The sequence below is a fragment of the Taeniopygia guttata genome, chromosome 11, assembly GCF_048771995.1.
Source record: "Taeniopygia guttata chromosome 11, bTaeGut7.mat, whole genome shotgun sequence".
Taxonomy (NCBI): domain Eukaryota; kingdom Metazoa; phylum Chordata; class Aves; order Passeriformes; family Estrildidae; genus Taeniopygia; species Taeniopygia guttata.
The window spans coordinates 19844167-19870032 of record NC_133036.1 but is presented as its reverse complement, the minus strand read 5'-3'; the positions used below and the strand labels follow the sequence as shown (position 1 = coordinate 19870032).

The 25866-nt window shown below is 42.4% G+C and overlaps 1 protein-coding gene across 1 annotated transcript in view; it reads right to left on the bottom strand.

Moving 5' to 3' along the window:
* Positions 1-3415: 3415 nt before the first annotated feature.
* The window catches only part of CMTM4 (CKLF like MARVEL transmembrane domain containing 4), a 35336-nt gene continuing 12885 nt past the window's right edge, over positions 3416-25866 (bottom strand). Inside the window, exons 2-4 of the mRNA XM_002189437.5 lie at positions 21055-21231; positions 12614-12712; positions 3416-11763 (exon numbers count right to left, since the gene is read on the bottom strand). Of these exons, the coding sequence (XP_002189473.2) occupies positions 11590-11763; positions 12614-12712; positions 21055-21231 (450 nt within the window). The 3' untranslated portion in view covers positions 3416-11589. The remainder of the gene's footprint in view (positions 11764-12613; positions 12713-21054; positions 21232-25866) is intronic.

Genomic DNA, 25866 nt, shown 5'->3' with positions numbered 1-25866 from the left:
TCTGGTCATTTTTTCCATGTTGGTTAAAGTAAACAGACAGCAAACAAAATGTTCATTAGTTGCTTCAGGACTGCTTTAGCAGCTTGCAGTGAGGTGCCTGCCCAGAGAATTTCTTTACTGGCTTTTCAGTCCTGATGACTCCGATTATTTCAAAGCAGTTTGCTTTGCTTGCTCCCAGGGTCAAGCACTTCTGTAAGATCCCAGCCTTTTATTAAAAAATACCTGTTCCTGTGACTGAAAGAAAACATGGTTCTGTATTTTAGGGATATCATTAAAATGAGATTTAAAATAATTACTTCAAAGCCAGTTTGGATTGGGGTGGAAGGGGCTGATTCAGTATTCTGTCCATATTCTGCCACAAATACTGCACCAAGTTCAGGGTCTGGGGCACATGGAGGAAAAGTCAGCTTGGCATTTTGGGGTTTTTGTTTGTTTGCTTGTTTTACCTCAACTGACAACATCAAAAGGGTGCTGGGAGCACTCTGCAATTCACGAGACAAGCACAACATCCCATCTGCAGTGTGGAGCCCTTAACTGAGTGCTGATTTCAGTGGCCTCCTCAGACACCTCTTTCCAGTCACAATCACTCGTGTCCCATGGAGGAGCTGCTTCCAAAGCCCCCAGAGCCCAACCCCTGCCCTCTTTGCAGCCACCTGGAGTTCCTGGGCCTGCCTGAGAAGGAGTTTCCAACTCCAATTGTGGACAAATCCTTGTAGGAGCAATGCTAGAAGTTCCATTACCTCAAAGCCACTGACAGGAAGGGAAAGTGCCACCTCAGGTGAGTTCACACAGCTCTCACCTGCCCGAAGGGCTTTCTCCCTCCTACCAAGCTTTTACATTTCTCTGTGGACTTGTTCTGACTTGTGTAGTGATTTTTGGACAGGTGACACTAAGAATTCAAAAGACCTTTCCAAGGAATTCAGATACCTTTCCAAGTAGCTGTTTTAGATTCTGACTGAAGCAAGAGGCTCTGTTATCCTTTGAACACTGTCTATTACTCCACCTAACTGTGCTTTTCACTTGATACTGTTTGAAGTTCCTCAAGTCTTCAATTTCCATCTGACAGAGTCACTTCCAGGATGCCAAGGAAGAGCAGAGCATCTCAGTGCTGTGGTGGTGGAGAACAGCCTGGTGTGCTGCAAAGCAGAACAGACCTGGATGCTCTGCTCAGCAAGCCCCTGGTTCCACTCACTGTCCTTCTGCTAAGGATGTTCACTGGGCACAGTTCTGATCAGAAATAATAGTACTGAATGGCTTCACTCCAGACTTGCACCAGAATACAAACTGCCCTCCAAGGGCAAATGCCACATGTGCAGCACATGCACAGCAGCCCCACCTGGCCCTCCTTTAATCCTCAGAGAGGATGTATCAGGGAAGCAAAAGAAATTTAGGTAAACACTGCGAATGTGAATCTTGTTAAAAGATGCTTGAGACACCTTTTTGCATGGAGTATTAGCTTAAAAGTCAGGATCTTTAAAAAGTCAGGAATAAATAAACAGGAGTGCATCAAAGAATCCACACTGTGACACAGATACTCATCCTAGGACTTTGCTGGAAGAATTCAGTGTTCCGTGTTTTGTAAAGCTTCCAGGCCAGAAAGTAAAACAGTGCTACCTAGAAAATTTAAGTGTGGTTTTGTCTGGGACTTTGAGGAGGAGGAGTTTGGGTGGAGGATTTTGGTTTGCAATTGTTAGGTTTTTTTTTTTTCTTTGGTTGGTTGGATTTGTTTTTGGTTTGGTTTTTTTAATTCTATTGCTTTTGTGGGGTTTTGTTGATTTTTTGGTTTTGGTTACTTTTAAAAAATAAGTCAATTTTTAAATCCACTTCCATGAAGAGAAGAATGCTGATTCTAATGTTAATTTTGGCCAGGAAATACTTGTCCTTTTCTTTTATGGATTTTGGTAACAGCCCATCACATTTTGTTAGCGTGATCCATGAATAAATTAATTACAGTCTTCCTGGGAGACTGAAGGAAGATCACTATCTAAAAGTTAGACAAAATATTTTTTTTTTTTTAATTTGACAGCTGATGAAGCTTCTCCTGACCCAGGAGCACCCCGGATACCACCCTGGGTAATGCCACAGTGCTGCTGACAGCCTCACACAGGCTAAATGAACTGGCGGCCCCTTGTAAGAGCCTCTGGCTCCCTCAGGGAATGCTGCCCTTGTGTCACCCCCTGTGCCCCTCCCCGAGATGCTTGAGACACCTTTTCCCTCCCCAGTGCTCTGAGTGCAGCATCCACATTCCCAAATCCCTTCACAGACTCACCCATCCCTCGTGCCTAAAGCACCTGGAAACCAAAAATCCCCCCAGCAAAACTTGCAGCCCCAGCCCGTGAGGCAGTGGAGTATTCCCCCTGTCTCTGGGGCATTTCAGCCCCAAAATCCCTTTCCAATCCCAAATGGGCAGCTGCAGACCCCAGGATGGAGCACTGCAGCCCACGGCAGCGCACCTGAAACGCTCCGAGAGCAGTTCCACCACCCGCAGGAGAGCAGCGGGGCAGTCCCACCTTCTCTCCCTGTCCCACCTTCTCCCTGTCCCACCTTCTCCCTGTTCCACCTTCTCCCTGTTCCACCTTCTCCCTGTCCCACCTTCTCCCCGTTCCACCTTCTCCCTGTCCCACCTTCTCCCTGTTCACGGCCCTCTCCCCGCGGCTCTCCCGCGCTTTCCCTCAGACTCCTGTCCCGGGCGTGTCCCGGGCCAGCCGCGGTGAGTGTCTGACCCGGGCCAGCCGCGGTGGGTGTTTGTTTGACCCGGGCCAGCCGCGGTGGGTGTCTGACCCGGGCCAGCCGCGGTGGGTGTTTGACCCGGGCTGTTCCCCACACAAAGAGCTCTGAGCACAGCACCCACAGCACCCACAGCGCTGCCGCCGCCTCTGGGCGGGTTCACCCTCAGGCAGGGCTCGCTCTCCTCACACCAGCGGGATCCGCCCGAGAACGGGGAGGGGAAAAGTGAGAAAGCTCCTGTGGTGAGATAAAGGCAATTTAACCGGGAAAGCAAAAGCTGTGCACACAAGCAAAGCAAAACAAGGAATTAATTCCCATGGGCAGGCAGGTGTTCAGCACCTCCAGGAGAGCCACAGGGCCCCTGAACAGTGACTTGGGAAGACAAACTCCACCACTCCAAACATGCCCCGTTCCTGCTTCTCCCTCCCTTCATATTCTGATGCCATAAGGCACGAGATACCCCAGTGCTCAGCTGGGGTCACCTGTCCTGACTCTGTCCCCTCAGCCTCCCGGGCACCCCCAGCCCCACCCCAGCACAGCAGCACAAGGGGCAGGAAAGGCCTTGGCTCTGGGGAGCTCAGCAATAACAAAAACATCTCTGAATTATCAACACACATCCAAAACAGCCCCACACAGCCCTGGAAGAAAATTACCCCAGCCCAGGCCATGTTTACAGATGAAGACGCTGTTTTAGTACTTTAATGTGTCCATTTATTAAACAGGAAGTCCTTCACAAATGATTCCGTACTATATTGATTGGGATAAGTGTTAGAAAACTACCATTTCTCCTACATACAAAAATACAGACTTTTAACACTATGAAGAATGATCAGAAGAGTACCGTGAAAACCCAGAGAGCTCAAATCTTCCAATAACAGAAAGAAAAGACAGAAAGACAACTAAGTAAAAAAAAAAAATTACAAAAAGTATTGTGCCCATATACAAAAGACTGGAAAAATGAAATGACATTTAAAACTGATAAATACACCATTTAAATTATGCTGCAACAGCATGGATTTTAAAACAAAGACTGCTTTGTTTTGCAAGACTTTACAATTCTTCAGCTTGTGTTTTTTGATTAGCACAGACACCAAAGAAAGAACAACTGAAAGATGGGTACTGGTGTAGAAACAAGTACACAAGGAGGTTGTGTTTTCTTGTAGAGTACCTTGCCTTTGAGCTTGGTCACCTTTCCCACCCAGAGCTGGCAGCTGCTGCTCTGCCAGCACCGAGTTCCAGCTGTGGGCACACAGAAGGTGCTCCCAGCTGGAAGCACCACCTGGAGCAGCTGCTGCAGCTCCAGGCTCTGCAGAACAAGGGAAATGCTCCAGGGCTGTGACCTGTCTCCAGGGGAATGTGCTGCCTGCTGAACCCTGCGGTCCTGCAGCAGGACCTGGGGCCCAGGGGAGCCCTGGCCTGCAGCCCCTGGGCAGGACAAGAGCCGGGTGCTGCCCTCGCACCACTCAGAGATGCACCAAGGCTTCTCCAGGACAGAACACTGCAGGATCTACTCCAAAAGCAAAGTACCATGGTATTGCACAGTGGACTTGTGCTCATGATAAAAGGAAAATTGTATCCCCTTTGCTCAGCCTGAATAGAATTCTAACCTGGTGTTTCCGTAATACCTCTGAGCTGTTTGCAATTACAAACCTGTCAATGCAGCACCTGTAACCCAGACACATAAAATCTTTTAGTCAGGCCTGGATGCTCCCTCCTCAGAAGCTGCAAATCATAAATTATGAACTAGAATTGGAATGTTTGGATTAGGCTGCAGAGTCTGTCTAGAGGAGCCAGGGTCAGCCCTGAGGATACAGAACCCACACGGAGCATCCCTCCACAAGGCCCAAGGAAGGGAACCTGGAGCACCAGGAATGTGCTCAGGGGGCAGAGCAAAGGAGACACAACCTGTGATTCCCCAGGGTCAGATCCAGTGCACACAGGGAGAGAAGGCAGTGACCACAGCAGCCATAAACCTGGTGTTGGTGAGAACAAAGCACAGCGAGGCCAGAGCTGTGTTAGTGACTCACATTACAAAAATAGTGTTTACTGGATTCATAAATTTACATCTCTATTCCTGTCAATGACAAGTGTTAGTACCACACATGGAAGGCACCCTAGGTGAAGCAGTTTTTCCGTATTTGTTTACAATTCTGTGAAAAGACATACAAAGTGTCAACTTCCAAATCAAATTTGAGCATTATAATGAGAAATAAATACATACTTTACTATTTTATTGTGGGTTCCTGAACCCTTACAAACTTCAACATATACAAATAGTTTCAAAATGACACTAACACAAAAGAGAGTAAGTCTAGACAGATACAATGATTAGCTAAGTCATTTGTCCTATTATGTCATAAATGTTGTGTCTTAAGTATAGAAGTCATTTTAAAAAGCAATAAATTGGCGGCAATATATACTTCAAAATATTTTCTTACTCCAGGACTGTGATGCATGAGTTAAAGCTGGATGAGCTGTAGTGCCAAGACACTCCCCCCCACAAGATCCAACACTAGAAACTGGTAAACATTCAAGATTAAAGTAGAAACAATAGAAAAATGAAGGTAGCAATTGTTGTAATAAAAGGGTGCTAGCCAGGACCACTTTAACCTGCAGACATCAAGATAGCTGGAACATCACTACAAATTTTTAGACAACACTACTTTTGGGATTAAAAGGGTACCAAAAGTGATAAATCAGCCTAGTTAAGAGAGGATGTTTTCTTCCAGACACATGAAGGTTCTAATTAAATAGGTCTATTGAGACATTTGTCCGAAGCAAAACAATACAATACCCTGAAATTTCCTGTGCTCTAGACAATAGCCTGTGACAGTCAGAAGAGGCAGATGCTCATGTTCCATTCTGTTACTCACATCCAGATGTTATTAAAATAGCTGCAGGGACCAGCCCCAATCAAAAATAAGAACGCCCCCAGATACTCTGTAAAACAATCTGGCTATTGCTTTTTAAATGCTCCTATGTCCTAGTTCTGAAGCCATGAAGAAAGTTCCCATATTCTTCCATAAATGCCAACTGACTTTTTAAAGTTTACCCCATGAAGTCCATGGGATACAGATAAAACCTTCATAGTAAACACAAAGCTCTATGTTATAAATATGTCAATCAAGGTAACTATGTATATTGTATATAAAATTAAATATCTTCTGTTTGCCAAGTATAATTTAAAAAGGAATATCTGTGGGTAGTTATAAAAAAATATTTATTAACCCATAGAGATTAAAAAGCAATTTCACTAACTAGTCCATCCAGCCCATAAGAAAGAGCTGCACTGGGATTCTGGATAGGTTACTTTATCTAATCACATTCCTATGATAAATAGACAACTTTCATTTCTGGGCATATATAAGAACACTTCTGAAAGCTGCATATCCCAAAAGAAAATTAGATTGTGTTGTATACTCTAAATTAGGCTACCAGAAATCACAGTGTAAGCAGATTTTTTTAAAAGACTATTTTTAGCATACAAATGGTTAAATTATAGACAGATCTTTAAAATACAACACACAAAAAAACCCAAAAGCAAAACAAAACAACAACAAAAAAAAAAACCCTAAAACACCAAAAACAACAACAACAAAAAACCACCCAAAAACACAGAAAAAGGAAAGAAAAAAAAAAAAAAAAAGGGAACCCTTTTTCAGGTTGGACAGCACCACTCTGACTTGGTCAAGCAGATCTATCAAGGTGGCCAAGTGGCTGACAAGGAAAATAATATACCAGAAAAACTCTCTAAAATGTCATTCAGAGATTTCCAGACTATTTGTATAAATTCATTTTAACCAACTCCCTCTGTCAAAATAGAGAGGAACAGGGCAACATTTCTACAAAGTATTTTCACACATTCCGTGCATTTTTGTACTGATTTCAGGATCATTTTAAAATGCTTTTGTTGCCATTAAAACTCAACACACAGGACACCTCTATCTGCATATCTGCACAGTAATTCTGAGCTTTGCTGGCCTTCCAGACAATGAACAATCCATTATTTCATGCTACAAACAAACCAAGTACTTGATTTTCAGAAATGCCAGACCTTGGCATTCCTCCTTCCCGTGGGACTGAGCAGGGACCAGCCTGGATCCCCCTCTGGAAGCTGAGTCTGGACAATCCCAGCCCATCACCCCCTGAGATCCCCACGACTGCTGTGGCCACTGTGGCTTCTTACTGTTCATGTCTCACTTTGAAAGCTCTGGATTGTCAAGTGTCCTCATATCTCCAATTCCTTATCAGACTCTGCCTTTTTATTATCCTGAATGCCTACTGAAGATTTTTGGCTCCAGAGCTTTCAGGACAAGAACTGTTCTTCATGCTCCTCCATGGACAAAGCTGTTCGGTATCCCAGCTGAGCAGGAGAGAGGATGTTATTTCCTACACTATCTGAACTGCTATTAAGTTTGTTTTCATTTTTTAATTATGCCCTAAAATCATTATTCTTGCTTATTTTAAATTTTTGGTGAATTTTTTTTCCTCACGGAAGAAAACAAGTAGAAATGGTTACAACATGACATGAGACAAGAAAATAACAGATACAGAAAGAGGCCTAAGGAAGAGAGGATTGCATTAATAAAGCCACAGATTAGGTAAGCATTTGCTGTGCCTGCACACCCTCAAGGCAGCAGAGAGGTGACAAATAGCAAATTCACTTAGGGACCTTGAAGCTCATGGAAAGCTGTCCCAGAAGGGCCCAGTGCAGCCTGGCGTGCACAGCACTCCTTGGAGCACTGGCTGTGCCCTGGTGGGAAGGCACAACAACCCACAGGGGAACACAACTGCTGCCTCCTCTACCTGCAAGCAGCAACGAAATACAGAGAGCTGAAACACCGCCATGAGACCAGAGTGACAATGGAACACTGGGGAGTGTTTGTCACTCCAGGTGACAAACCAATGGAAGAGCAGCACATGCTGCTCCTTCAATGAAATCCCAGGTAAAAGACACCTTCTAACTGGAAGATGAGGGGCTGCTGCCAAGGCACAGATCTTTGCTGATGCTGTGCTCCTGAACCCAGTGAGCAGCACAGACTGCACTCTCAGAGCTCTGGAGCCACTGCCTGGCTCTCGAAGGCACAGGGAGATCCCTCTCTACCCCTCCCAAGCTCCTACCAGAAACCTCAGGCAGCTCCAGCCTTCCACAGTCCCACGGGAAAGAACACCCAGCCAACCTCCTGGGGAAAAGGAAGAGCACCACAGCTGAAATCAAGGGATGATGGAGAAATTCTGGTCTTCCTGGCACTGCACAGACCAACAAACAAGGCTTAGCAAGAATTAAATATTAAAGCATTTGATCCATTAGGCACGAATATTCCAAATGAAAGGAAAAGGTGGAGAGGAAGAAGGAATTGGCTTTACTCAGACACAGGAGTGAGTTCCCCTGTGGCTTCAGGAGCTCCTGCTGGGGCTGTTTGCCCAGCTCAAGGACCTGGCCCAACCTCAGCTGAGGCTGAGGAAGTGAGCAGGAGAGCCAAACAGGTTCTCACACTGAGCAGCAGCTCCCGTGCTGCTGCTGCAGGCAGAGCTCACTGTGTAACACCGTGATGTTTGTGCACAGGCTGCAGAACTCAGTCATGGCTACACCCAGAAATACACACAGACTCCAGGTCTAAGGGCTCTCTTTGGCCAAAGGGGACTCATCCAAACTGTTACTGTTTCAAGCATCCTGCTCCTACCAAGTTCAACTGTTTGCTTTCATTTAGTTCTATTTACAGTGGGGTTTGAGTCCCTTTATGGAGCTAAACAGCACCCTTAAGGACTAAAAGAAATTATCCCTATGTGCTAGCAATTACAAGCAAGACTTAACTGGCTGAGAGAAGCAATTTAATGTCACTTTTCTAAAAAAAAATTAAACTTCCCACCCTCTTTTCTTCCTTAAGAGTTTTTTTTGTCTGACTGCAGTTTAGATAACAGTCTTTAAAAAAATACCTCTCCAATACACTGTGTAAAATTAACTCGGGGGAATGAGCCATGGATACATCAAATGATCTTAATATTTCAAATGTAGTTGTCTCTCACAGCTACTTTATTTCCCTTCTTTATAATCCAAATAGTAAATAATGTCTCTGCAGAGCAGTAAGTGCTTAAGATTTTTTAGAAAGTATATACTATACAATACTAAAATCATCTTTGGTTCCAAAAATAAGGAAATTACACATTTACATTTGCTTTTGCTTCACAAAGTGAATCAGATAGTGTTTTTAAAATTACTGTTTTCTTTTGGATTCCACCCTGAGAGCTATGCTAGGCTCAGGGCATGATGTGAATAATGAATACTGGCATTCCCAGCTGCAAGAATGGGAATGCTCCAGCAGCAGCCCCAGGGCCCCACTGGAGGTGTGGCTGCCCCACTCTGCTCCTGTCACTGCAGCTCGATGGGGCTGGGACCTCACTCCACAGAAAAACCCCAAATTACCCTTTTTATAGGCCAGGAAAGGTGCAGGGGTTTGAGAGGTACCAAATCCATAAACTTAAAGAGGCACAGGAGCTCCCAGAGCTTTGCCCTGACCACAGCGGGCTCAGGGAGCACAGGAGAGGATCTGGGAATGCTCCTTCAGCCCTGGCCAGTGACAGGGACACACTCCTGACAAAATCCCCTTGTAACACCATCCTGCTCCCTGATTTCAGATGGCAGCTCCACTCTAAAAGCACGGATCTTTTTTTTTTGTTTTGTTTTGTCTGGTTTGGGTTTGCTTGGGGTTTTTTACAATCTTTATCCAAACTGCTTTGATGGCAGTTTACAATTCCTGACTGGGTATGCTTGTGCTACTTTTAAATTAAGTCTTTTAATAATTGACTTTGCAAACTCTGCCAGTCCTGGGCAGTGCTGGTAACAGCACGGCTGCCACAGCAGTTCTTGCAATAACAAACTGTAATTTCTTACCACACTGGCCATGGAACTGCCATGTCCTGCTCAGGGAATGCACCCAGGTGAGATAACCCCCTGTGGAACGCCTGTTCTAACCCAGCACCAAGAGCTGGTGCAATCTTCTTTTAACCTGGTGTTCCCTTTGGCACAACATTCCAATAAAGCACAATAAAATGTTACTGTAGGAACTGGTAAACCATCAATCACTAAGAAGATACAGATTTTCCTTAACCTCATCAGTAACTCTGAATTTTAATCTCCATCTAGCCACTGAGGTGAAATGCACTGTAGATGTCAATACATTGAAAATGAAAAGGCATCACCTTTGTCACCTTTTTTTCACTCATCAAAATAATTCCATGCTGCTCAATTTGAATATTACAGCATTAGGTTCACACTTTCACTATCCCAGCTCCTTCCAGTATTATAAAAGCCCAGGCACTTCTCCTGATCTGCTGTTTGGTGTAACTTGTTTTTCCTGTTAAATACCTTCTCCACAACACACTGCCCGTTGTTCTTAAGGCTCTGGGTGCTGCACTCACCCTGGGCAGGGCAGCTCCAGCAGGACAAACTCAGGCAGACATGGCAAACAGTGCCACTAATTGCACAGATTTTCATTTTCCTCACACCACAAAGGAGTTCAGTTCTAGAGATCTCCTCCCACACACACTGTCTTCACACAGGCAGGAAAATGCCAAATAATGCACTGCAGAGACAAAAACACCAAAGAAACAGAAAAATATCAAGAGACATCCTCCTAATAATATTGTGACATTATCTAGCCAATTACTGCTGAATTTGAGTTCTGAGAAGAGAAAATGTAATTTATTCACTGGAAGTACAAGGAAAAAAAAAAACTTCAGCTAAGTAAAACTATTTCTAAACAAATCAGTACAATAATTTTCCAATTAGCTAAATTCATTTTCCAAAGAAACTTAAGGGGAATAAATCTGCAGAAACACCCAGTTAAAATAAAAATCAGATTTACCTACTACCAATTAAGGTTTAATTTTAGAAAAAACATCCTTCCAAAAAGAAATATTTACCTTACATGAATCACAACATTGCAACCTGAGGAACACTTTAAAAGCACATAAATTTTTGCTAGCTCTTGCTTACCCTGGGCTTAGAGAGAAAGCAAGTTCTAGGCAAAAACTTACAGAAATGTTGAACCTTAAAAAAAAAAAATGAAAAAAGGAAAAGAAAAGAAAAAGAAAGCCATGGCTGGAATGTAAGTTTATAGGATGACAACCCCTTCATTCTCTACTGTGCCCCTTAAGCCTCTTTTCTCCACCCCATCTCCTAAATGTATTTATTTCCCACTTTGGAATGAGAACTGGAATGTGTCCCACAGGAGCAGAGAACCACCTCGTCCCGCTCAGTGCATGCCCCTGGCCAGCAGCGACCAGCCCAGCCCAGCCCGGCCCAGAGCCCTTTCCAGCAGCCAGGAGAGCGTGGCACGGGTCTCCAGCACTGTGCAGAGGCTCAGGGCAGGAGGACAGACACACAGACACAGTCTGGGATGGACAGGCCCTGCTGGCCGAGTTATTGCTGAGTGCCTCTGGCTCCTTGGCACGTCTGGCTGCTCCATCTGCTCCCGTGGGTGTCCCTCCTCCCTCAGCCAGCCTGGCAGGGCTGCTCTGTCTCTGGGGCAGCTGAAGGAACAGTGGATCTTCAGAGAGGGAAGAAAACAGCTGTGCAGTTAATCCAAAGCAAAGACAAACTTCAGAACAGACATATATTATATATTCTGTGAGCTATATAATATATGCACATGTCTATGTGGAGGTCTTGAGGGGGTTTTCCTTTGGAACCATCACCGTTTTCTGCCTCCGTGACAGCAGCTTCTGCATCTCTGCACACGTGCAGGGCTGGGCATCCTGGCCAACCTCGGTTCCACCTTCTCCTCCTTAAATAAAGCCAAAACCCTTATTCCATGAGGGAGCCAGTGCTGTTTTCCCTTTCAGTGCCACGGGGGGTGGCTCTCAGGCGTCCAGGCGCTGGATCTCGGGCCGGTGCACCACCTCCCTGGACTCTGTCCGAGCGCGGATGTAGTCGCTGCTCTGCCGGCTGCTCTGCTGCCTGCTGCTCAGCTGCCACTTTCTAACTGCCAAAAACGTGTTCACAGCGTACACTGCCATTGCCAGGAAACCAAACACCTGCGAGCAGCACAAAGACATGTCACAGACAAGTCGTGAAAACAAGAAGAAAAGTAGTTTCACAACAAAGTCCTTGGAAGTTCCGCTTCCTACGTTACTTGCACTGACAAATCATCGTGCCTGGGAAATTATGTTTTTCTTCTCAATGAACTAGAGAATCTGCAAAAGTGGCTATGATCAATGATCCCAGAAAACAGAGGTCTCTGACTACCAACATGACAATTAAATCCTGCAGTGCAGCCCAGGGTAAAGAACTCCCTTGTACAGAAACCTGCTCTTCATCCAGAAGCTCATTCATTCCTCAGGGTGCACACAAAAAGTGACAAGTCCAGAGCAACAACCTCTGTGCTTCTGCAGAACTCATGTGATTTTAAAAACCAGGTTAAAAAGTAAATAAACAAGAAAATAGTAAGAGGTCACCAACTCACACACAAAGTAATTTGTTTGAACTAACTGTTGCAGATTTAAAACCCTGAAGTGCTACTACATTCACTCCAAAGAACAAAAACTCATCTGTACTGAGCAAGAACTAAGCAAATTGTGTAAGCAGCTTCAATTTCTTACTTTTTGGCTCTATCATTTCCATAGGCTTGCAACATAGAACACCAAAGAGAAAGGCAAGTTCAACTGCAAAGTGCTCTCTGCATGTAATTTTTCTGCTGTTCTTGCCTCACACTTTCAGACAAAGCTCCAAGGATGTTAGCATTCTTAAAATAAGAACTATTTCACAGCAAACTGCAAAAGTAGAAGTAAATTGTGATGGCAAAGGCAACAGGTGTATTCAATCAATAAGCAAAAGTTAATTTTAATACAAGGTAAGAGTCAGATAGAAACAAGTTTAAATTCTTACCACAGCAGCAATTTCTGCTCCAGTTTTATGGTTTAAAGCAGCCAGTACTACAGAGGCAAATGAAAAGAAGAAAGTGCTGAGTCCAGTGTTGACCAGATCCTAAAAAAATAAATTCAGCAGCATTACTAAATGGTGATTGTTTGCTTTATCAGAAGTGATGACACAGAAGGTTGGAACAAGAAGTGCAGCAATCCTCTGCAGCTGCCCAAGTGTCCCACGAAGGCAGAGGCTGTCCCACAGGAGCAGCAGGAGTGTGAGCTGCAGCCCCAGGGCTCCCCCTGCTCCACCCAGCTCAGTGGGTGCTGACCCAGTCTGGCCAGCTGAGCTGCAGAACCGCAGCTCCTCACATCCCAACAGAGCTCCTGCCCTGCCCAACACCAGACAGGAGCTTCCCCACCCCTTCCTTGAGGCCTGCCTTGAAGAAAACTGCATGTCCTGTGCCACTTCTGGGACTAACGACTGCCAGCAAGGTAAGAACAGAGCTTTTTATCTATTTATTGCATAAGACCGATATTTCAAGCAGACATTTTAGAACATACATGCTCAGGGAAAACTGCTTTGCACCAAACAAAGGAAAACAACTTGCTACACACAGTTCCTGTCACTGGTGTTCAGATGGTGATACTGCCATGCCTCACCTCAAACATGGTCATTAACATGTCACTGGAACCAAAGGAAGAATTCTGAATGGCAGGTATTTGCACAACAATTATTACATCAATACAAGGCTAACTGATCAGACTCAACGGAAAAATATTCAAGAGTGCAAATAACAGAAGAAACAAAGTCTAGATTCATTCAGGATAAGGTGTTCAGTGTGTTATCATGACACCTTTCACATCTGATATGCATGGACTCTGCACTGTCTGCATGCTCCCACTAAACTGGGGAACACCATTCCCAAACCACAAATTGCTGTGAATGAACAGGTGAGGTCAGGTTGGAGGGATCAAGAAAGGACAATTCAGCAGAAACATCAAATCAGTGAGAAGCGAATACTACCATAGGCAGAAGGGATTGGAAGAAAACCTTCAATTTGAGATTGCTGTGTTACTCACAGGCTTGAGGTAAAGAAAAAAAAAACAAAACAAAAAACCCACACAAAACCACAGTGAACATGATAACTCCCATCATATAAAAGCAATCACAATAATTAGAATTCAAGGACAATTTATCTACTTGAATCTCTTCTGCCACATGTAAGGCAGGCTCACTTCCTGTTACAGCTCCTTCACTTTTTCCATTTTTTTTAGTAATTATTTTACTTTTTCCCCAAAGTGCATCTTGTGAAGTGCAATGAGAAGTCAGGCTTAGAAGACTTAAGACACAACTCTAAACTTACTCCACGGGGTATGAATCCCACAGCTGTGCTCCAGTTGCACAGCACAAGGGCTTTGGAGGGAACAGCACTGTCCAGCCAGCCCCAAAACATCTCTTTTCCCAGAACAACTACAGAACGTGCAGGAAGTAACTGCAGAATGGAAGGTTCTGTCACTGTGTTACTCACATAAAACAATATATTTTGAGGGAACTGACTCAGCAACAGCTGGTTATCAAAACTGAGTGTCCAGACTGCACGAGGCATCTCCGTGGCCTGAGCCTCATTTCAAACAGGGACTTTCCCAAGGAATCAGAGAGGTTCCCATGGCTCATGGCCACTTCCACACTCATATCCAGTTGTCACGAGCCCAGTAAGACCCAAACTCGAATCAAATAGTAAAGAAACAAAAGCAAACTGTGGGTCTCACAAATTCCTACCCATTTTTCACCTGCCTGTGTACAGAAATATTTTTTTTCCCTGCTCAAGCTCCCTGAGATAGATGCTTCCTGAGAGGTAGAACATCAAACAAATCCAAATTCTATTAACTAGCCATTGCAGTTTTAATTACATAACTTTTCTTTGCAGAGATAAAATTTAAACTTTATATAAACAGCAGCAGTAGAAAGTAAATGGCATTAACAGTTTCTCCAAGCATGCCCCTCTGCAGCTCTGAGTTTACAGCTCTAACTGTGCTCCTGCAGTTGCCAACACGAGCTGTGGTTCTCACCTGCACAAACCTTTTTCCCACTAGAGGGGAAGTCTCACTATACCTGCAACAGACCCAGCTTCAACACTTTCATCAAGTGTCCAAAAACTGGACAGTGTACAGAGAAGAACCACAGAAGTTATTGAAAGGAGGAGAAGATTTCTCACTGTATATGAATCAAAGAACCTAAACTGCTTTAAATATTAAAAAGATTGAGCTGTGTACACAAAGACTCCAGTGTTCAAACAATTAAAAACACTGCTTGTTTTAAAAGCTTAATATCAGAAAGCCAACAAAACTGACAGCAAAACAAAATCAACAACTGCCAAGTCAAGGCAGAAGTCATATTCAAAATGAAGTGAATTTTAATTGTAGGAGACCTAACCATCAGAACAACAAAGATGTATTTAATATTTCACCCTTTCCCATCATATAATCCAGGTTATGCTTTTTCAGACACACACATATTTTGTACTTCCTTAGAACACACTTAAAGACTACATGGATGGCACATGATGGTCTATGATTTATGGGGTCAGATATGCTCGTTAATTAATCCTGCTGACCTCTGAGGTTTAGAATCTGTCACCCTGGGCACCTTTCCAAAGGAGCACCATATAAGCAAGAGAGCCAGGCCTGCCCACAACACATTTATCAACAAGCTCCATCCTACAAATGGACCTGAAGGCTTCTTTCAAGCTGCAAAATATGAAATCCTGCTGAAATTGCTGATGCCTTTTCTAATGGACTTTGATATGAGTACATCAGCAACTTGTCATCATCACTGGCATTTTATTGTAGTTTACTTTTTACAAATAATATCAAATTCCACACAGATAATTCAACAATTTAATCTAAAGAAGTGATTCTATCTTGAGGCTTCAATTTATTCATCTCTGAACTCCACTTCCCCCATTTAAGATAAACCTTTCTAATGCAATTAACAACTGATTCACATTCATATAATAAGGCTGTTTTTTGAAAAAGCTAAAATGAAAATGATTTTATACCCCAAGAGCAGAGTTTGAAGCTTAAGGAGCAATGAGAGCAGAAACACTGTCATATACACATGTAATGGTAACAGCACAGATGCAAATAGCAGTGGAGGTTCTTAATCCAAAATGTGAGAGCTACTGCTTAGAGCAGAAAGATAAGAAAAGCAAAAAATACACAATAGTTTTGGGCAAAGTAAAAGGAAAAATAAAAGAAAATAAACTACAGCAAGAAGCAGAGGACACTCCCTAAAATACTGCAAGTTTTTTCCACATAAGAAAAAATGAATAATCGTGACAATAAGAAGAATAAACTAATTGAAAAAATATGATCTGCTTCAAATCTGTCCATTATGGAGCTCGAGTTCTTGCTATATTTATAGACAAAGTAAAACCACATCACAGAGGTAGAAAAATTTCTGCTGAAATTACAGCAACCTCATCAGACAAAGTATGCTGTGCCATAAAATACTGTACAGAGATGCCATCCATAACAGAGTCACATCTTTGAGTTGAATCAAACCCACTCCAGGCTGTTGCTGCTCCCTTTTTCCTTTCCAAAATGATTTCAAATGAACAAATGACTTCTGGTCACTTGCAAGTTTATTTGCAAGTGATTCTGTTCAGTGCCCAGAGGTCCTGTCAGTCCAACAGAGAGCATCCAAGGCCATGGATGTACTCTCTGTCCCACTCAGGGGGAGGACAAGGCAGAGGAGATGCTGTACTCACGGATGAACATGGGTTTATGCCAAGATAAATATTTTATGCTAGAAGAGGGCGATGCTTCTGTTCTGGAGATTCTGCTGTGAAGGTGGGAAGCCCCATTCCATGATTCTGTAACCATCCCACACTCTTGTTTTTAAGGGTCCAGGCAGGTACAGCTCATGGATTAATGAGGATGGAAAAGCTGAACTGGTGCTACAAATGAGCTCTGTTAACAGACCTGGCAAGAGCCACCAAGTCACTGCTGAAATCTCCCACGCTGCTGCTCAGCCTTTCAGGCTGGGGCATCACCAGGAGCTGCCTCTGACGCTCAGAGGCTCCAGCAGCATCTACAGGTCTTTATCCACAGCTCCCCACAACTTCACAAAGCTTTCAGGAATCATTCAATCAAAATTCCTGCCCTGCCTCTTTATGCTGTACATCATCCTGCACAAGTGACCAGGTACTCTTTAAAAGGCAGGCAGTGCCATACTGCAGTTGGAACTCATGTAAACAGAGATATGACATTTAAACTGGTGCCTGCTCTTGTAATTTGCTTTCTGAAATCCAAAAGTTTACATCTTGATGGAGACTGAAGTGGCTAAACTAATGTATTCTGGAAGCACATTTCAACAGACTTTGCTACAAAAGGTGACAGAATTCAGTGGCCTGCTGGTGTCTGATTTATCTTCCACAGAAGACAGAGCTCAAAGTAACATTTCTTTTTAGTTTTGTTTTGGTTTGCTGGTTTGTTTGTCAGGGGAAGGGAGGGGGAGTGTGGTTATTAATATTTTTTCATTATTATTTTAAATTTTTTTGGTACAATGACCTTAATTTTTCCTCCAACCAGTCAGTACTTTATTTGCAAGGTTTGGGAACATCATCCCTCGCTTGTACATGAAGTTATCAAGTTGAAGGTTACAAACATACCAGTCAGTCCTCTAAACCAAACACCTCTGGTCAAACTCACAGAATTTTGTTCAATTATTAAACACTGTTTGAGTATTTTGCATTACAAATTAAAATGGAAACATCAAGCAAAAATAAGTGCTAGGTAGAAAAAACTAAATTAACCCTATGAGCATTAATTGCCATCTCTTTTTTCCCCTAATATATTTAAGAGTTACCTAGGTAAACACAAGATACACATAAGCACTGCTTCCCCAATAGAAGACCCCATGAACATGAATTTCAGAAAGTTACTCTCACAAAGCAATAGACCACATCTGCAATAACTACCACAATACAGGATGTTTCTTGTATTTAAAACCTGAGACTGCATTTATTATAGAGTAACATTTATACCATGCACCAAATGAGAAGTCTATGAAGAGACCAGAGGAAGTGAATTCCTACAGTTGTTTTTAAACTTATTAAATGTTCATTTTTATCCTTAATAGGTACTGCTGTGGACTTAATTTTTCATTCAACAGCTAAGGAAAGCAAGATGTCTTTTCAAAACAGAAGAGGAAAAAATAAATTAGTAATAAAAAGCAATATTGCCCTGTGAAGGCCTTGAGATTTTTTATAATTTGAGTAATTATACTGTGCAGAGGCAAGGCTGGCACAGGACAGTTTTGTCATTCGGGCACTACACAAAATATTCTGCCAACTCCTTCAAGTGTCAGTTGCTTTGCCACACAAGGTTTCACTACTGCAAAAATTTAAAAACAAAAAAAACCCCAACCAGCCCTGCAAAGATGATGAAATCAATGTTCAGGCAGCACAGAACCCCTCATCTGGTCTGTGTGTTCTAACACACACACCTGGGTCCCTGTTTGCTCCCCTGGGCTTCCCTGGGACTGAGCCCAGCCCAGTGGAACTCTGATTTTGTGCTGTGCTCAGTTCTGTGCCTTACTTCTCAGCTGGAAAACTGCAGTCAGAACTGGATTCCCAGTCACGCCCCTGGGACTCCAGCACCTTTCCTGCTCCTTCAGGGCCAGCTTATGCTCACCCCTTGGATACCAGACCTTCAGTTCTCCCTGTACATCACATGAGATGCAAATCATGAATTTTAGAAAAAAGAAAAAAGGATCATTTAGGCAAAGACTAAACTGTAGCAGAATTCATTAGCTCTCTCTGAAAGCAAACGTGCCCGAGCTGCTGGTGGAGCAGGAGCTGCTGTGCTCCCCATTCCCCTGGGCCACTCCTGTCTCCCTGCAGAATGAGCTCCCTTTGAGCTCTGAGACATAAAGAAATGGAAATTTCCACTGACAGGTTCCCCAGCTTTTGCATTTTTGCATAATATTGATAATGCTGCCCGACACAGACAAGGGACTGTTCTTTCATCTAGCTGGAACAAACTAGTCTCTCTCCAACACACCCAGACAAGGCTCTTTCCTGCCCTCACCAGCTCCATGTTTCTTGCAGGTTCACCTCAGGAAAATATGAAAATGACTGGCAAGTCTCTAATTAGGATCAAAACAAATGGCTTTTCCCCAGATGGCTAAAAAGATAAAGTTTTTAAAAATTTAGCAACTTTGCATATCTGTTAGATCCTAGTCTATACTCATCCACATTTTCGTTCCAGCCAAGGTCAGGGGACATCTGCCAATATCCACAACACATTGGAAATAATTCTAATTTTAATAAACTTTTAAAGGAAGCAATCCTGTGTTGGACAACAGCAGTTGGCCAGGTACATTCTAATACATAGGATCATTTGAAAGCAAATGTTTTCAATGGTTCCTAGGAAGAAGTGCTATTTTTAAAGAAAGACTCCTTTCTAAATTTAAGTTGATTAAATTCCTTCAAGCACTGCAACAGCCTCTTCTTTTCACACAGCTTCTAAAAGCAATGCTTGAGACTTCCATAAGGGAAATATGCATTATAAAGTCATATATATTTTTGAAAGCATGTATCTTGATGAATTTATACATAAGCAGGAGTGACTTTCTCCTAAAGCACTGAGGGATGTGAAGGATTGTTGTTCAGAAAGCAACTCCTGTAGTAACTGTGTCATATACGGAGGCTGCAAAGTATAAAAATAACCATCAAAACACAGGGAAGTAATAAATATTGAAAGAGGCAAATAATGTATGAACATACATTTAAATTTTAAAAAATAAAATGCCAAAAAAAGCAAAAGGAAAAAAATGTCAGCCAGAACCCTACATTCTAAAAATTCCTACTACCTTGGCCAAAGTAATGTCCCACAGGTGTTTTATCAGCACACCTTGATCTCACACTCTGTACTTGCAGCAGCAGAAACAGCTGCAGAGTCACAGAATGGTCTCAAAACACTCTGAATACTGAAGGTAATCTCTCGCTCCTGCCAGAGGAACAGTCACAACTGTTGTTAAAATCAAATAATCATAAATAAAAATAAAATATAATCAGATTGCTGAAATCTGTAAGAAACACCAGGAAGGAGGATGGTCTCAGCAGTTCATGGAAGACATAAGCTGCCAGTTCCCTTCTCACTTCTGGAGAACTCTGGTATAAGGATGGGAGAAGCATTTCATCTTCAGTACACAACTAAAGAATGAGCCTTGGGAGAGCCTGGCAGACTCCTTCTGCCCCTGGATCTCCAACCTGCTCACAATTGCTCCAGTGCTGGTTAGGTAGGGGTGCAGAGCATGACCCTGCTCAAAAACTGAAATACCTTTATAAAACAAAACCAAACCCAAAGCAAACTGATTGGCTTTTTAACCCCGCCCCCTTCCCCAAAATATCTCCTAACAGGTGCTATGCAGGCACAATTGCTGCCACCACAAAGGAATAATTTCTGGACAGTTCAAACACAGAACACCTTATCCATATACCAAGCACTCCTAGAAGGAGTTCATCAATTAACTATGCAGCCCCAGGGTAGAAAGGATCATCTAATTCCACGTTCCAGTCTCAATTTAACCAAGTCATTTAGGCTGAGAAACTAAGCAAACTGTTACATTAATAAATTACGTTTTCAATTTTTTTTTAAATCACACAGAAGCCTAAAAACCTCCAGGACTCTGACAGTATTTTCAAAATTACTGTTATAACACTGAACACTGGCACAATTGTATCTGTACTGTCCAAAGAAGTTGGCATAAATATTGCCCTTGAAGTTGACAGATCTTTTGCTAGAGTGACTAAACATGTTGATTTTGTGACCTGTGTTTATGCAACCGAGTCTGAAAGTTTAACTCAGAGTACAGTATGAAAATAGAGACATGTACAAAAGGAATGTGCACTGCCAGCAGCTCTCTTCCTAAAACTCCTCATATCTGAGAAGACATTAAAGCAGTGCCAGTCAGTGTTTAATAATTAGGTGCATAGGCAATACAAAACACCTGATTTTCACAGAATACACTTAACTTTCTACGCCACTGCCCAATGATTGTATTAGTCTATGCAAGAAAATATATGTAGAAAATTTGTCCTAATATAAAAAACCTCCAGGTTAAGAGAGAACAACATGCTGCTGTAAAAAGTTAACATCTATCAAAGTTAAATAACTACAGGCTGCATTTTTATCCATTTCACCCACAAAGCATAATTGCTGGCATTAGCAGGAAATTTGTCCTCCCAAAGACAATCTACCAGAACATGATTTTAGTTCTGTTTAGTGCAGTTTAATCTTGCTACATTTCACAGCTCATGCTGCTGTTAGCATTCAAAATAAATGTAGGTAAAATGTATACTTTACTCAGCATAAAGAACACTCAAACACAATATTAAACAACAGGAGAAAGCAAAGCAAAAATTGTTAACACAGTGAGGATTCAACTGAACTTACAGTAAGATTCCAGTTGATCTGGGGTATTCTTGTGTGCAGGTTGAGACTGAACAAAAGCAGGAGAGCCCCGGTGACCACCAGAGCACTGCAGCTCACGAACTCGAAGAAGTAAAGGCCCTCACAAGGGGAGCATTCCATGATGGTCTCGATGCAGATGAACGCGGTCAGCGCCAAAAGCTGGGAAGAAAAACAAGCGGAAAAAAAAAAAATAGATTTCCACATTTTGAAAGTAGCCACAAGTATTCCTGAAATTTCCATTGGGAACATGATCAGTTTACACTCAGGAATGTGTGATTTTAGTTTACAACAGGGCACTCTACAGGGAGCAAAAACAAAAGCTAAGTAATGTAAGATTTTCTGGATTTGTCCCATTCAACAAAGAGCACTAGAGCAAGGACCCTAATATCAAAATGACCAAGACACCCCAAAAAGCATGAAACCCCTGGCTGGCAGGCCACTGGCTTAAGATGCAAACAGCACCTCAAACATTTTACTGCATTTTTTACTCATGATACACTATTCCAAAACGAGAAGATGGAATGCATTTGTCAACCCCAAGCACAATTACAGAGTTATTAATGTTGTATGATTGTGAAAGACATGTCAATAAAGATTATTACTTAAAATTCACTACCAGTTGAGATCTAAATCAATTCAAAATAGAACAGATTCAGGATTTCCACCAGTCTCCAAAAATGCCTGCCTTTTCACATTTATCATCATCAGTACACTATACTTCATATAAAAGCATATTTTCTCATTCCCTTATAGCACAATAAAACAAGTAGCTAAGAGATGAAGGAAAATCCCCCAGGTGCTACAATCACAAACATGGAACTGAGATAATGATAGGTCACACTAAATTCAGGGGGTGTATTGGAAGAGTTAACGTGTGCACTCTGAATTCAACAAGAGTTGAATTCACCATTTAGGATAAAATGCTGACACTCACTTGACTTGAAAATAAAGTCTGCCCAGTGGACAAAACTAAAATATATCCCCCTCAAAGCCCAGTATCAGCCAGCAGGGACAGCTGCCACTACTGTGGGACACCACTGGCACACAGCTCCCACACCACGCCTGGAACAGTTGCATGGATGGTTTGGGTTGGTTTTTTTTGGTTTTTTGGGGTTTTTTTGTTTTTGGGTTTTTTTTTTTTTGTTTTGTGTCAGTTCCTGCATTTTCCAGGACAAGCAAGGAAGGCCTTAAGAATGTTTTGCTTTGGTTTTCAGGATAACCACCCCCATCCACCCACTGACATTTTTTAGAAAGAATTCTCTTCTTGCTGTGCCACAAAATTCTAGCAAGGCTGCAGTAAGCACTTCAATCTGAGGATGAGGAACTAAGGGAGATTCTTTCCTCAGAGCCAAATATTCAACAATCTGAATGTTCTGCACAAACTTAAGTTTAGAAGATTGACAGAAGCCAGGATAAAAACCAACTTCTGCTGAATCCTTCTTTGCCAATTTCAATGTTTTGCAGATACGGTTCCTTCAAGCACTTTTTATGCTTCACCCATTGGTTTGTCTTTGCCTCCCACAACAAAACTTGCAAAATAAAGAAAAAGGATTTTGAAAGAAGTAACCAAGAAAGCATTTTTGCCACTTACATGAGCAGTAATTCTAACAAAAGGACAATACCCCTCATGGTCATTTATCATGTACTTTAGAATAGAGCAAAAAAATGTAAATTTAAAACCAGATTAAAACTCAGCAAAACTACTTCAATAAAAAACCTCACATTTGCATGGAAAGCCTCTCACAGTTCACTTAGCACATGTTCATTGAAGACAGCAGATGCCACACTATTTTTGTCAGCTAACAGAGCAGGCCAATTCTCATCAAACAAATTCTCAATGGATACCAAGTGATTAAACACTTCATATTTTATCTTTGACATTGAATAGCTTCAGGAAGAAAGACCATGAGTGACATGGAATATTTACAAGCAAAGCAGAATGAATCAAAGTCAAACTATGATTTCAGCAATGACACACATACAAAAAAAAATTACTGTCCAGACACAGCCTCATTTTAAAGTATTAAAATTCATGTAATGAAGCTCGTCTTCTCTGTAAACACAAGCCTCAAAACTGAAAATGACACTGAATGCAATTTAAAAAACAAAAGAAGTTTTAAAAACCAATCTTTGCTCTTTCAAGAAGGATCAACATCACATATTAATGCTAAATGTTAGCCAGCAAAATTTATACTTCTGGATTCTCCAATATACTAAAGTTTCTATTTTTCTTGACACTATTTTTAACGTATTATGACACTTGTATTTTTTTTTTTCTTTCAAAAGATATAGTTCTGCAATATTCTCTAGAAATACTGTAGCACAAGCCCCAAATATTAGGTTCATTTTCTCAAAACACTAACAGCTCTGAATTGTGCCACCAACATGAGGCTGAAGGAGCCAAAATCTCTGGCACATCAGTTGCTGCACTGGGCAACAATTCTGGTGCTCTGCTGATAAACTTCTACACTGACTCTTCTCCACATCAGGCAGCACTGCTTCTTCAAGGCCAACACACCCATCTCGGCTGGCAAAGCTCGAAAGAGACCAAAGAGTTTCCTGCAAACAGCATTAGAAATTAATTATGTACCAGAGAGGCACTTGGAGCAATGAACTCAAATAATCCTGTGTTATTTACATATTCCCAATCCCAGAATTAATAAACTCCAGAGCAACTCCACATTTAGATTTCATTTTATCCCTTAAGAAACTATAAAATACATTTACCTGTGACACGCTGTTATAAGAAAAAAGCCTGAGCTGTGTACACTTAGGCCTGACTTAACCCAAAGCATTTCAAATGCAAGTAAAGATGTGCCATCAGTTTGGGACAGCAGCAGCAGCAGTGTGCAGTGCCTGGGGTGTGGCAGCCCAAGTCTACTGCTGAATTCATCAGAGAGGCTGGGAGAAAACCTCAGCTGCCTCCCTGTCTGAAGGAGGGAGACAGGAAGAGGACAATAGTCCCATACACATGATTTATTTCTAACTCTTCGGTACTTCAAATAAGATTACAACTAAATCTGTTAGCATTTTTCTTGCAATAAAAATATATCTTTCCCTTCTCAAAAACTGTCCAGGCTGCCAGAGCTACAGATAATACCCTCCTGCCACCTGCCACTCCTCCCTCACAGCAAAGCCATGGCAAAACATGAAATCCACACTAATCAGAAAAAAGTCTTTCTGTCCTCCTACAGCAATTCCTTTTTTCCTAATCATAATAGAAATCTTAATTCTTAATACAAAATATATTATCTATAAACATCAGGATAATCTTGTCCTCCTACACATTTATAAACTTGCCAAAAGCATCCTTCCAACTTGTAGTTACAAGTTATATGAAACTTCTATAAAACATACCTACTATCACTTTCACTGGCCATCCATTCAGAGAGGAATCTAACTTTGTTTTCAATAAAAAAGTAAACCATTCCGAATACATGAAATGAAAGTGAAATACACAAGGTTGATTGCACAGCCCCATGACTTAGAGAGCTCAAGTGTTGTGCAAATGCTGCCAGGTGATCCAAAGCGCTTCTCAAAGGCCAGGCTCATCCAGTGATAGGGTTCATTAAAAAACCCCAACCATATGTTAACATTCATTATCACTGTGGGTTTTAATTGATGAAATAAATAACTTATGAGGCAGTGTACAATGTAAGTGAGGAGTTAACACGAAACACCCCTGGCTGGCAGGGCAGAGCGAGTGCCCCACTGTGCACTGCAGGGAAATCCCTTCTCCAGAGCTCCCTGCTCTGCCTGCTGCCACAGCTCCCATCCCGGATAAACCTGCTGCCTTGCCTTCCCATGCTGACTGCACTCTCCTGGGAAGAGCAACCAAGGATCAAGAGCCACCAGCCCTTCTGGGAAGCCCCCACGCTCCAGGTGACTGAGACATAAAGCTGCGGAGAAAAACCCCAATTCCCCAACTGCTACAGCTCAGTCCTTGCTTTTTAACACTCAGAAACCAGGATCCTGTTTCTGTCTCTCACAGCTGCAGTTCCAAGACTAGCTAAAAAACCCAGAAAACCAGGAGAATGGCATCATATCAGAGCACAAGTCTTGGCCAACAAAATATGACATTTGTCCAACACAGGAGGCAACCCCCACTTTCAAATCACACATCTTTTCACAGTTTAGGGTGATGAGATCTGACAAGTTTTTCCATCAACAGAAGTTTCAAGGCTGGTTTACCAAGGAAAGATGAGAAGCTGAATGTGGTGGAAATCTCCTCTTACATGAATTACTGCTCTCTCCCACAAATAACACAGCTACAGCTTTCTTGGGCCGAGGCAAGAGAAAGTTTTCTCTGATGGACAAAACAAACCTTTTCATCTGTTTTTCTCTGCACCAAGTACTTTGGAGAGTTTTCTATTCCACTCTAATTCCTCCAACACCCTAAAATTTGTACAGCCCTCTTTTACTACTAATATTTGTCTTTTTTTTATCGGTTGATTTTGATTTCTACTTCCACTCTTCTTAGATTAAGTACAGTGAATGCTACATTAAAATGCAGCTTTGTCATGACAGAAACATCTGCTAATTCTGGATGCTCAGGTCCATGCAGAGGTATCCCAGACCATGCAGTAACACCTTTCTCTTGTAAGGATCTGGTCTACAAGGCAGGCTCAGAAGGAACGAGCTGTGCTCAGGTAAACTGAGGCTCTGCCAGCGTGTGGCAGCTGCAGTGCTGTGACAGGAGCATCCCTGCCCTTCATCCCCCACCTGCCACCACCACATCTCACAGGCAGGAGGAGAAAGCCCCAAGCAGAGGGTTAAATGCGAGCCATGCTTCCC